This window comes from Strix uralensis, chromosome 14, assembly GCF_047716275.1.
Source record: "Strix uralensis isolate ZFMK-TIS-50842 chromosome 14, bStrUra1, whole genome shotgun sequence".
Taxonomy (NCBI): domain Eukaryota; kingdom Metazoa; phylum Chordata; class Aves; order Strigiformes; family Strigidae; genus Strix; species Strix uralensis.
Genome location: NC_133985.1, coordinates 19,083,982 through 19,097,861, shown reverse-complemented (window position 1 = coordinate 19,097,861; position 13,880 = coordinate 19,083,982). Strand labels below are relative to the sequence as shown.

Here is a 13,880-nt window from a genome sequence, read left to right as displayed (position 1 = left end):
GCGGGGCGGGGAGGGGTCGCCGGTGGCGCCGCGGCGGGGCGGGGCGGGGCGGTGCTGAGGGGAGCCGGTTCCCGCCCTGGGCCGCAGCTCCCTCAGGCCGGCGGCGAGGCTCGGTAGCGGCGACCCGCGGGCGGGAAGAGCCGCCTGAGGGAGGGCAGGAGGGGAGGAGCTGGGGGCCGGGGGCAGGTTGGTGCGGCCTGCCCCGGGCCGGTGGGGCCGCCGGCCGTTATAGCCCCGGGCTGTCCGGAGCCGCAGCGACTGCAACACCGCACCCACGAACAACGAGCAGCAGCCCAGGGATTAACTTTTTTCTCTTGTTTTTAACCTTAGTGACTCAGCCATCCGCCGGCCTCGGCCCGTGCGGGCTCAGGGGTGCCGAGAGAGTGACCACGGCCGTCGGTGTCACCGTGCAGGCCCCTGCTCCTGTACGGTTTTGCAGTTCTTGTAACCATATTAAAATATTTCCTGTAAATTTTCTGAATTAAAGCGTCAACAGTGATCGCTCCCAAACATTTCCCAAGTGTAAGCGCGCCAGAAGTAACAAAGTGCCCTTTGACAAAGAGCTAATGCGTTTTGAAATACAAAATTTAGCACCCTTAAACTAAGTTAGCATAAGTTAGTGAGGAGATGCAAGCTTACACCAGAGGTGTTAAAAGCCGTGCCTGACAGTCTGCGGTTCCCACATGCCACGTTGAAACTACAACAGCTTTTTCTGTCATGCAGTGCCAGCAGCCATAGGTGGTGGGTTTAATAAAGCATTTAAGGAAATAAGGATTTAGTTAGTAAAAATCCTCTCAAGACAATCTTTTCTTCCCATGAAAAGCTGACAAAGAATATGTGAAATGAAAAAAACCCGATAGAATTAGGATGGGATTAATTGAAGCTTTCATATTGTCAATAGCTGCGAGGGTTTTGTTTCAGGTTTTCCAACGTGGATTCTAAATTTTATCTAGAGATACATTTATAAGACTCATTAAGAGGTTTTACATTTAGAATCCGAAGAAGGGAGAGTCACAATCCCACAGTAAATTAGCCTGGCAGATCTAAAACTGTATTTTCCTACTAGAAGATTTGGTATCATTAGGAGGTGCCATACAAAGACAATAAAATGCGTAGGGTCAGGGGAAATGACCTCTCAGGAGGTCCATATTTGCTGTCGGTCTGCTTCCACAGCAGATTTCTCCACTTGAACAGCTAATAAAATTTCCTCACATCAGGATGAGATTTCCGAATTTCTATTTTGTATACATAGCTGTGTTCTTTCTGATTCATTTAGCCTCATCAACAACAATAAAGATACTGAATCAGAACAAGCTGGCAATTTTGTTGATGAAACATGGGAGAGAGCGGACTCCAGCTGGCTCTTCAGCAGATACGTTGGCCAGTTGACAGGAATAAAACTGCAAGAAACCTGACACAGAAAACACACGCGGCAAGAGGAGACAGACAGCAGAGGCAGGCAGGTAGGCAGGCGCTGCACAGCACCTGTTCGCTGGTTTTGAGTCCAAGACAGTGTCTTCCCTCCTCTGAACTGGCTCCGAGTACGCCATTTCGTGCCAGCTTATCCTACCTCCTTTCAGACGCTTCCAACGTTCCTTGCAGGGGGCAGACATATGCAGTCCCAGGCTGCCATTTTAGTCTTTTCTGCTCACTTTGTGTTCTTGCTGCCTATTTCTGAAAGGTTGAGGAGAACCTGGGAGTGCTGGTGCTTTAGCCACTTTCTCTAAGATAGTAAATATAGAGGGACGGGAGGCAAGAACTTCATGAGCGGCTGTGTGGTTACACCCACAAAATACACCTGTTGAAGGCGTGTGCCTCTCAAATCACAGTAAAAATGACAATGGAGCAGTGTGGTAGCTGTACCCATCCGTTTTCCACTATCTCAGGACACAGCTCAAGTTTTATAGGAGCGTTTTGTAATTCTCCTGCTTACATGATCTGCAGATGGCTGCACAGCTCAGACACCCAGCCCGGTTTCAGCAGTCCAGGCAAGTCCAGCACGGAGCTCGGAGAGGTTCGTTTACCCCCTCCAAACCTGCAGGCACACGCAGAGCAGTCCCAGCACGAGCAGGGGTTATGCAGGTGCATGGCTGCAGTCCCACTACATGACATAGGAGTGTCACCCACATGTCAGGACATATGACAGTGCCCTGCCTTGCACAGTGGCAAGGCCCCAGTGTGAGGCTGCTCACGAGGAGAAGGACCCATTCCCCAGCTGCTGCACAGCTCCAGGAGCTTGGCAGATGCGTCTGCTCAGTGTCTGGCTCCTAGGACCAGAGTGCCATAGCATCCCTGTCTCATCCGTAAATCCATGGCCAGAGCCACACCGTGAGGGGTGAGCCATTGCTGTAGCTCAGTGTGTCATCTTACAAGGCCAGTTAAGTTGCTCAACCTAAAAGTTTTGCAGAGATTCTGCTGCTAGGTGCTCACGAAGTAACTCATTAGATCTGCAATAATTATTCATGTAATTCCCTTGTTTTTGGGAAGAGCTATTCATCAGCACAAGTCATTATTCCCAGTATATATTGCAGAAGAAGCTGTATTTCCTTCATGGGTCCCCAATGTCAGTCCTGACCTAGTATGACTTTAGAATAAATATTCTCTGAACACTTTAGTTTCCAATGAAGTCTAGTTCCCACAACAGCCCTGCATTACTCCTCATCAGAAACTGAAGAAAATGAAAGAAAAATAGCCCTATCCCAACTGTGCTCACTCTTGTACAAGGCTTAGTACAAACTGAGCTAGAATACTCCAGAACTTAAATCAATTTTGCAATGCCATCCAATCCGCTGAAGGTTGATCACCTGCCATGCAATTCTTTACCTTCATAGTGGGTCATTATCTTACTAGAAGGAAATGGAAATCTGAGGTGTAGCAAAGCAAGACACTGTCTGCTGTAATACCAGTATTATGCCAAGAGTTTGGGCTTGCAGGGGAAATTATCTGTGTGTCAGCAAAGTATTTGCTTTTGGTTTTAATTGTCCATCTACAAACAAATTACTTGATATACTCTCCTGGACTTGGAAGTGCTCAATTTTTGTCCTAAATGTATCCTATTGGTATCTCACAAAAATATTGACAAACATGAGTCCTTTCAACACCAAAGAAGAATTAGCAAACAGTAACACTTTCCAACTGGTTGCTCTGCAAAATGCTCTCTTTTCCTGTGTATTTCATCCGGAAACAGAGACAAATCCCCAGACTGAGTCTTTACTTTGTTCCTCTTTTCCAGCATTATAAAATTTTCTAACAAACACTTTGTTACAGTATGCCCAGCACAAGACACTTGGCCATCTTGGACATCCCTAACTCTCCATGGAGGCTCTCAAATCAGCAAGTATCCGGTTCTCCTGACTCACAGTGTCCAAAAGGGCACCTCAGAATCAAAGCCCATTTTTAAAGCTTTGCCCTGTATTAACAAATGAAGCTTCACAATTCTCAAGCAGGTGAAAAAAATCTATTTTATGAAAACAGGACCTCCAGCACAGAGAAAACCATTCATCTTTCCAAAGACTGTCTGCCATTACTAGACACATATGTAACGATTTTTTTAAACTTAATGCAATATCAAAAGCACATGTTCTGTGTAAATGTCAGACATTTTTACTCGTTTTCCTACCAGAGTTCTGTGATTAAAATAAACATTTACGGCATAAGATTTTTTCCCTGCCTTTGAATACTTTTTGGAGCTGAGTCTTGGTTTTGGAAGATCTGTCTTTAAAGTAGGGGTCTAGGAATATGGGGCAAATGTGGCTTTTAAGGCTCGTTCACATTTTAATTACATGGTTGCAGACTTAACAGGAGATAATTCTCCCCTTCTTGAAATTCAAGACATTGAAAGGTTAATTCAATCTTCTCAGTTCCATTTCCTTCCTTCTGTTCCCCTTCCCACACTCCCCCCCCATCTGTAGACAGCTGAGTTATTTGAATTTTATGCAAGCTAGTATTCATCCAAAGGGAAAAATCATTCAATGTATGCATCAGACAAGCGAAAATTACAATATTGCACACTTTCAGTTTTTAATTCCTGTTTGCTTTTCTCTGCATTCACTAGCTTGGGCTGTGGACAGACATGAACTCATGCCCTAAAGCTAGTCTCCACTTAAAAGTTAACTTGAATTAAAGCTTGAATGTCCCCGTCCCTTTTGAATTCCTGTTCTTTGCGCTCACAAGGATTTATACTTGAGCTGCCGTGATGCTTTTACCTTGAGCTGGGGAAAGGCTACAGTTCAAGTTAGCACAGTTTATCTGCTGCCAACACAATCGCTCTCTGCTGCTCCCATGTTTTTCCATGGTGTGGTCACTCACACTCAAAGTATCCTAACTCCAGAGGAGTCAGCTGGAGTGCACAGAGCTCAGATTAACCCTGTTATGAAGACACAGCCTTAATAAGACTGCAACTGATTTCTGCACTTTATATATATCTGCAAGAAAAAAGCCATAAAAGTAGTCACTGAAAACATTCTGATTCAGTCAGGTTCTGAAGAGGTAGCTGCTCACTTCCGATGTCGCGAGAGGAAAATAGTCTCATAATTTATTTTTTTTTTTACATTTTAGAGAAGAAAAACAGCATTTAACATAACATACTTGCAGCTTTCATTAGAACAGGCAGAAGTTAACAGATGTGGAACTAACCGATCACCACTTTCTTACATAATTGTTGACCTTGTACACAGTATGTAATACCTATGTGTTTGGCTTACTCTGTATAACAAGCTTATGAAATTGGAAAATTATTTTTTAAAAAGATGATGTATGAATCCCTTCAAGTAGAAATACAAGTTTTTATCCTGGAAATTGCTCACGGAGATCAGCTAGAAAAGATACTTGGCTGCCTAGTTTGTTCCTCTGCTTCAGCAGCCTCATTTCCTTAAGCAGCTGAAAAACTTCAGGGTTTATCTTTTTTTCCCCAAAACATAAAACCTACTTAAGCTGCCAGGAGGTCCCAGGCTATTGAAAATGGAATGATTTGGCAGCACAAAGAGAAGTGCTGGTTAAGCACCCATCAAATCTACATCCACAACCCGATGTCCCCGAAGTCAAGGATACCACTCCTCTGTGTCTACCCCAGCACAACGTGGATTGTAACGACAGAGCCACCTATTGTCCTTTTTGCGCTGGACAAAAAGAAAATCTGAAATTAATATCAAGTTAGTAGATCTCTGGATTTTATTATCTTATCTTGGATTATCTATTTGCTGCACGCTGGGTGCCACAATTTAATCTTCATAAGGAATGGTGATTTTCCTTTTGTTTAAAGCAAAAAGAGTGAGAAATCCAACAGTGGGTTGTTTAATTCCAGAGCAGCCAGCTGCGCTGAGAAGAGCCACATTTGAGCACACTCCCAACATTCACCCAAGACTTCTCTGTCTTACTCTTTCTCTAAGAGCTGCTGATTGCAAGAGATGCTCTGTCCAGAGACAGAAAGGAGAGAGCTAGAAAAAAGACTGTTAGTAAAGACTGGAAGTCATGCTAAACTAGTGTTTCTAGACCAGCATTCATCATGAACTGTCATGTGCTCTATAGCATAATAACTAATGTGACTAATACATCACACGCTTCTTTCCCCACCCTGTCTTTGGGAGAGAAGCATGGGCATGGACATTTTTTATTAATTTTTTTTTCCTTTAATAATGCATGCATGTGTCGCTGCATTTTGCTAGAAAAGGCCAGGCCGAAGCCAAGCACTTTATGCTGGAAGACACACTTTTGGGTCAGTCCTCAAGAAAGTTTTGTTGCAAGAATCTCCATCTGGTTAAACTTTTCAAAATTCACCCCCATACCAAGTTTTATAAAACCAAAAAAGAGGGAGAGAGGAAATCTCCACTCCCACTAGCTTATGTTTTCTCTTTTTGCTCTTTGCTGCGATGGGACTCCTGGTATAGTCTGTCTAAACTTCAGAGCAATTTGGAAAACATGGTGGTGGAAAAAATAGCCCAAGCAGAAGGACTGTCTAGAACTAGCCTCTCCTCTCCCCTCATCCTCTGTACGCACCTACCCTTCAGGTTCAGTGGTCTCGATAAGGAAAATGGAATACCTTAGGTAATGCTAAAACATACAGTAGAAGACAAGTATCGAGTATTTACACCCTAGCAGTGCAGCATTACAGCAGACACTCTGCCAAAGAGAGATCATTGCCTTCCTTACACCCCCAGGATTCATTGTCTCTTAGCCTGGGAACCTGTCTCCGTTCCCAAACATGGATATTTTTTTTGGCAGCAAGACGGAACAAAAGGCACAAAGAGAACTAAGAAAACCCTTTCAGTGAAGCTGTAGTCTTTTTTTTTTTCTGTTCCCCTAAGGACGGGAAACCTTCTAAGGATAGCTTACAACACACCCAATCCTGCCACCTTACTGGAAGGTGCTCAATGCTCATAGGGACCTAAAGGAATTGGGGTGCTTGCAGATTCCAGCCCAGCTTTTGACCTTGAAAAATTAATCCTCTACCTTTAGCACCAAAAATACCACAACATTTTGAAAATGAAATCACTGTTATATTTGAGTGGGTGTGTTATTTCGAGACAGCACTAATGTGATTATAAAATCAGTTGTGTCAGCTTATTGGCTCGGCTACAGACACTGATCTGCTCGAGCGTCTGTTCCTCTAACCGGCTGCTCGCGTTAGGGTGCTTTGTCCCTCCTCAGCTCCGTATAGAAATAGATGCAATCTGATTCCCACTGTTGCACCAAAGAAACCCCTTCTTCTTCCAGTTGCCCACTAGTCGCCATGAAACTTGGCATTTCCAGAGCACCTCTTGTGCCAAACACGAGCACAGCATCCCCCCGGCCCGTGAAAGGCTGTAGCCCTTATAGATATCTGTATGTCCCTGCAGCCCCAGCCCCGCGCAGGCTGGGCTCGCTGCTTCCAAGTGACAACAGCCAAGGGAAAAAAACGAGCGGCAGCAGGCTTCAAACCTCCCAGCCTCACTCTTCAGACTCCCCTCCAAATTTTTCTTTGCACTTGAGCTCCCTATAAACATTTCCTCTCACCTATTACTGCATCCTGGTAGCAAGTATTTGTTTTCTCCTGTTTCTCTGTGGGTGTCTTGACAGACACTCGGTCGCTTGCGCTGCCAGGCACGGTTTAATGCTGTCAGTGGCGGGTGACTCACTGGTATCAGAGGTGTCAGTCCTGGCAGGTTTGACTCAGCCCTTCATCCTTTGGCAGCAGACTGGAAGAAAAAATGCAATTTCCATTGTATCTGAGGCAGCTTTTCAGACACAGCCATAGCAAAATGGCTTTACATGCTCTATGTGTATAGGATCTGTTAAGATGCTATAGCTTGCTTGCTCTACTGCCTTGCTGGTTTTTCTCACTTCTGTATGCTGGATCACCCAGCTGCCTCTCTGCACCCCACAGACCGCTGTGATTCATTGCTACCACAGTCATCCCAAGGCCAGGCAAATGCCATGTTCTCCTTACTGAAGGTGGTGACTCTGAAATGCTGCCATTAAAAACCTGTCAAATAACTGCTTTGCTGCTCATATAGCAAGAATATTTCAGTTCCCAGAGAAAGTAAAAGGCATCTGAGTAAAATACTACCTACCCATCTTTCCGTCCCATGACCAGCCTCAACGCACTGTGCAATGCCCTCAGGCCAAACTCCAAACTTTCCATATGAAAACTACCTATGGCTCTCTGTCCTGCACACAGTATGTAAACATGAGCCTTGAATCCAACATGAGCTGTGTTTGACCACAGTACTGTACTTACAGGCTACAGAAACTTGACAGGCCCTTTATGCAATTGTCAAGATGTTCATTATGGAGATGAGTATCTACTGATTTCAACTTTCTCATCGTTATGTTACATGGACTAACACTATTGCACCTTCCTCAGAAACCCTACCCAATATTAACCTGGTCATCTTCAGCCTAAAAATCTAAACAATGTATCCCAAACTGTTTTTAATACTAGGTCTGCCAATAAATCAGGCAATTAAAAAACAAAGTTTGCCCACCCTGTCTTAGCGTGTTTAGAAAAGCCTGAGCTCTGCTGTGGATGGTAGGGTCTGAGCTTGTGACTCTACACAGAAAGCCAGGAGAGAGATTCTTCTGCTTTGCTGTCCTGAACACTTCATTTACTCACTACATCTGAGAGAATTAAACTTAAACTTAAAAGTTTAAGAGGTTTTGCCCTTGTAATCTCTCTTCATAATAAGAATTTCAATTGTTACTTGTAAAAATGGACAAATATTTAAAAAACTGAAACTCATGAACTGCCTGAATTCATGAATCATTCATATTGTGTTTTAAAGTCTTTTCTGATCTTCTAAATCTGGTGTCCAGCCTAACAAGAAGTGGTTAATGTTCTCTCTTTAAACAGACACTGAGACTGTTCAGTGCCAAACCTGAGCTGCGGCTTACATCGAATATTCACCCAGTGGCCGCCTTCCTGTTTATTCCCAGGGGGTTTTTGGTCAAGAACACAGCTTTCTATTTTTGACAATTGATTGGACTAATGGGATGGAAGCAAGGGAACCGAGTCCTGACGCTAAATATGACTGGTATGCACACACACTGATTTTGCATGGACAGTCAGTGCAGACGCAGAGGTAACAGAGCCAGCCTGCACAAGTCAACTGAGCTTTTAGCATAACAAAACTGGAGCTATATTGCTGCCAGGACAATCTTAGGTCCAGAAGCAGCAGAGCCAGGTTTACACAGGGCTGAGCTCAGTGGGACCCAGACCATCTCTTTGGAGCTCCAGCTGAGCAACATTATGCAGGTTTTTCCACCACGACGGTACTCCATTCTCTTTTACTTCAAACACCGCAGACATGGGTACAGAGAAAAAGTGCTCTTAGACTGGTGTTTGCCAGGGCATGCAGCAACCCCTGCAATCTCTGAAGATACAGAAAACAGGAGGGATAAAGGAAAGAATCACTGAGTGGAAAGGAACCACTGTTTATGAATGCTGATGAGGAAAAATAATCATTTTTTCTGAATTTCACAGAATCTTTTAGGTTGGAAAAGACCTTTAATATCATCTAGTCCAACTGCAAGCCTCTTCATTATTTTAATTTAAACAATCATGGGAAGAAGAGGTCCTTAAAACACATTTAAACACATTAAAACCATTTTCTCCATGCACACATACCAGACTCAAACCCTCTCTACCTAAGCCTATTATGCCAACAGAAGGATCCACAGCACCTTCCCAGGGCTCTCAATCAGCTGTGAGAAATCTCTGTCTCCCTGAGCTCGCTGTCCAGGATCCCTTATAGCCAGCAGAGAAACCCAGATGCTCCTAGGGCACAATTAATTTATCCCAAGTTAGTTGCCTCCGTATTGACTATCATGGAGTCTAGACAAGTAATTCAGATGGAGACATCCAAAGTTACACAAGAGGAAATTCACGCCAGCATGTAGGAGGATGCGCACAGCCCTTCCCTCCCAAATTCAAGGGCTTTGAAAAAAGATTCCCCAAGGAATTTTGTGCTGCACAGCTGGAACCATGTCACAGCCATAGGGATGTCCACAGCTCTCAACAGCAGCAGCTCTATGAGGTGGCTATAGGTAGTGCCCACATCTAATACAAAATGTGTCTTGCAAATACAGGCACGGGCTAATAGCCATTTTAAAAGTCTTTCTGAATTCCATCACTTGGCACCTACAGTGCATTCTCCCTTCGCTGCAACTGAAGAGGTTCCCTGCGAGCCCAGCGTGGTCCAGGCCATCAGGATGGGCGAGTGCGGGGAACGGCCACGCGAGCGGGATGGGCAAACGCAGCTTCTTGCAGAGTGAAGCAGGAAGGTCGGCTGTGGGCAGCTGCCCGGGCAGGCTGGCAGAGCCAAGCACCGTCAGGCTGAGGGAGGCATCAGCAAGTGGGTCTGTAGCCACCAAAATGGGAACGAATGAAATATATGTTGCTCTTCCTTTCAGGACACATTCCTGGATGCCAGCACGGTGCTCAGGCCATGCCTATCTCAGATTTGGCCCTCGATTGCGGCAGTCGTACCACGGCTGTGCTTAGAGCCCCCCTGAGCACGTGCTTCTGCCAGCCTGGGCGGGTGGCGGATGATCCCCAGGAACATTGCTGATTTCGCCTAAAAACTCCCCACAAACTGCAGCACCAGCCCTTAAATGAACTTCAAACCTCACCATAACTCCAAACCTCAGCATTGTAAAAGAAGGGCAGGAAGGGAAACTTAAATATTATTGTCTTGGTAAGCGAGGAGAAAAAAAAAAAAAGGAAAAAAAATCAAGATGTATTTTGGCAGTTTTCCCTGTCAGTTTTCCCATTTCCCTCCCTCGTGCACTTTTTGCAACAGCAATCTGTCCTTTCCCTAAACACTGAGCAATCCCAGCACTAAACTAATCAATATTAATAGCGATGGGCTCGGGCGGGGGGAGGAGAGGAGAGGAGAGGAGGGATTACCCTGACCTTTTTCAACTCACACTGCCTCAGACGGCCACCAAGCAGCTGAGGAGAGAGCAGCCAGACGGTAATGCCATGTGGTTTTAGTAGCTTTTCATTTTTTAATTTTTTTTCCTGTGAATATTTACTTCTGTTGTCTCAGTGCAGATAGCAATGAAATTTGTTTGTCTTCAGGAAGGAAAAAATTGAATTATATCAGCCATCTCCGGGCCAAACCTTGCCTTGATGGGGAACTCCACTGAAATCAGGGGAATAACACCCAGGCTGGATTTTAACTTGAATTTCTATTAAAAACAGTAATTGGATTAGGGAAGTTTTGACAGGTGAAGTGTTGAATGCTGGTGTGCTTTGTGGATTTCTCTTATAATAGAGTATAATCAAACCCATTGAGCCTGTGACTGGGATATTGAGTGTGAGAGCAAACAAAGGGCTGGGTGAACCGGTCCTCTATTGTTAAGCACAAGTGTCCACAGCAGCTCATCCAGATACAGGGGTATGTATGCTCTCAGGACAGGATGCTCAGAATTAAAGACAAACTCTATTAATTAAAACAAAATCATAATTTAAGCTCTTTGTTCATATTGGATTTGGGGTTTATTGTAGACTTTCTGGTTAGCAGCATTTCTTAAAAGAGAGGTTTACGTTAGGAGGCACCATGGATTACTGGCAATTAATGCATTGTCTTTTCTTTACTGAGATATTCTCATTTCCATGTGCAAAATATGATTTTTAGAAATTCCGTCTGAGAAATCTAGATAAAATTCTATTTATGCCTTTCCTCTTTTGCTCTGAAAGAGCCAAGCCACGGGGAGAGGTCCCAGATTGAGGTGTTAGATTTGTGGGGGCTTTTTGAATAAACGTTTTTATGGTATTTTCATATTTTTTCTTCCGAGCAGAAAGTGCTTTGCAGATGGCTGATATCACAGCACTAGCTAATGAAACCACGGGTGTGTTTTTCCTTTCTTTGTCAGGACCCATCATGTCCGACAAACCAGATTTTGCAGAAATTGAAACATTTGACAAGACCAAGCTGAAGAAGACAGAAACCAGAGAGAAAAATCCATTGCCCACTAAAGAAAGTAAGTGTTTATGAGGCTATCTGAACTACGAGTAGCAAGGACACAATCTGTATTGCAGTTCATATGCAAAATGAATACTAATCATAGGATTACAGGCTCAAACTCATCCCTGACTTTAACTGGGGATAATACTAAGACTCCTACTCCATGCTGGGCTTCCGAGCACATGAGCAGTTATAATTGATGGTGCATTTTGTCTGAAAAATCCTTTCTGATGGGATTGCTCTTGCTTCTGCTAAAAGCAAGACCAGTTTTTCTGCTGGTTGCAGGTAACAAGATCAAAGTGTTTGTAATTACCACGTTACCAGCCTCTTTGGAGGCACAGACCCACGGGGGAACCCTTGCACATCTCTGGCAGGCCTGGCAGCATCCCCCCAAGGTGCCTGAGCTCTGGATTTAATGTTACCAGGCAGATGAGCTGCTGCCCCCCACTGTTACCTGCTGTCAGCCCTGGCCAGGAGAGCTCCAGGCACCTTCTCTGGGAATAAAGCTGTGAGAGGAACCCATCATCATCCTCATCTAACAGTCAATCTTCCTCATGCATGGTTTCACACACACACGCTGTGCACAGGCGGCCAGGTGAGGGTTATGATTCACATTCAACTTCAGATGTGAAAAAGGCTTTTTCTCTTCATTTGAACCAGAAATTGTGAGTGGTTTCCTTCAGAAGAATATCACTAACCGCTTTTGATATGTCAGTACTGATAGCCACGGACACGCACTGTCCCTCGATGTAAGATACCTGTTTTTTCCGTTTTATCATCCCTACTGATGCTAAAGCTGTAAAACAAGAGGAGGTTGGCACATCATGAACTGCACCCTACTAGCTATGCAGGTGTGGGAACAGGTTGACATTTCAAGGGTGGCCAAAGAAAGCAAGTGGGGACTTGTCATTTAAGGCTTTAAGAATGATGGTAGAAATCTGTATCCTGCAGAATCGTTATAATGTTTATTGATGATGTTTTTGTTTCCTCTGTTTTTCTGGCAGCTATCGAACAGGAAAAGCAAAGTGAAAGTACAGCCTGAGCATAAAATTGAAGATGTGACTGCTGCTTCTTCAGTGGGGTTTTGGCTTCTGAGTTGGGTTGGTTTTTTTGTCCCCCCATCCCGTGTCTGTTGCCTATTTATTTCAGCAAACATTTGCTCATTTAATGTTCCCTGGGGAAGAAGTTTGTTTTGTGTTTGTCAAACAAGATACTATGTATTTGTGTTTTTAAAACTGTAATTCCAAGTTCTGTATCAACCCCATTACTTGCCAAAAAAAAGCAATTTGCATTAAAATTGTTTTTCTAAACCTCACAATAAACAGGTTTCTTCTGATCAGCTGTCGTTGAGCCTTGCAGAAATAGGGTTTACACTGCAACTCTTACTAGCATCCCTCTCACTTTGGTTGCATTGCCATTTACACTGTGCTGGAGAGAACAGCCAGGTTGGGGAGAGTCATCCCAGGCACCCACAGGTCCCCCAGACTGGCACACAGCCCTGCAGACTCCCAGAGCCCCAGACACCCCCCTCCTCCTTTTGCAGCAGCCTGGAGACTTCAACTCCCTTTCCCTGTGTCACTCAAAAGAGCGTTTCAGGGGAACTCTGAGAGGCAAATTTTGTACACTAGTAGCTCCTAAGCTTTTAAACCCTCAGCTTGGCAGCAGGCATGAATAAGAGGGGAAGCTGCTGGCCTGCTTCAGTCCTGTCCAACAGTAGATTAGAGGTCTCAGAGGCAAGTACCCACTTACAAATTCCATGAAAAATTGATGGTTGGGCTGAGGAAATACTCAAATTAGCATCCCAGATGGGAGAAGGGCTGCAGCACCCCCTTCACAGCTTTTTTCTCTCTTTAGCCTGCCAAGATCCAATCACCCTTGGGACAACTGCAGCACATGTAGCCTTTAGCCCATCTAATATCAAGCAATATAGGAATGAGGGAAGGTGGGAGAAGGAAAGAAAATTTATTATTGCACTGCTTTTCTGGGATGAGAGAGAGACCTTCAGCAGCACAGGGGCGTAGGACACAAACCTTCAAAGCAATCAAGGACTCCCTAAATCTTCATTACTGGTGGTGCAATAACATCCTCACGGATCTGCGGAGAGCTCGGCAAAAATACTCTGGTACCAGCTCAGGGGACTCTCAATTACATGGTATCACGCTATCTCTGGAATTAATTTGCAATCATATTAGAAAAACAAGTGCTTACTCTGGGAAGATAAACTGCTGTCCCCGGAGCTTCTGTTTGATCCTACTTGCACTGTGAAATAAGAATAATTCTGTGTACTTCAGCAGGGTTACTCTGGGTTTATACCTGCATAAGGTGAGGCAGAAACTGTCCTACAGGCTTCAGAAAACAGAAATGAATGGTTGGGGTGGTGTTTAGAAAGCTCTCATTTACTTAAGGGCTGTTTGACACTTGACATCTAATGTAAAT

At 44.4% G+C, this 13,880-nt stretch overlaps 1 protein-coding gene across 2 annotated transcripts; it reads left to right on the top strand.

Annotated features, from left to right (window-relative positions):
* Window positions 1–10,418: 10,418 nt before the first annotated feature.
* LOC141949697 (thymosin beta-12-like) lies at window positions 10,419–12,780 on the top strand. 2 transcript variants are annotated; one of them, XM_074883584.1, is made up of 3 exons: window positions 10,419–10,448; window positions 11,353–11,460; window positions 12,449–12,780. In XM_074883584.1, exons 2-3 carry the CDS (start codon window positions 11,361–11,363, stop codon window positions 12,484–12,486), a joined length of 138 nt encoding a protein of 45 aa, XP_074739685.1. In that variant the 5' UTR covers window positions 10,419–10,448; window positions 11,353–11,360; the 3' UTR covers window positions 12,487–12,780. The 2 variants fall into 2 exon arrangements, with proteins under 2 accessions (XP_074739685.1, XP_074739683.1); XM_074883582.1 differs by lacking the exon at window positions 10,419–10,448 and having other exon boundaries at window positions 11,292–11,460.
* Window positions 12,781–13,880: the final 1,100 nt, after the last annotated feature.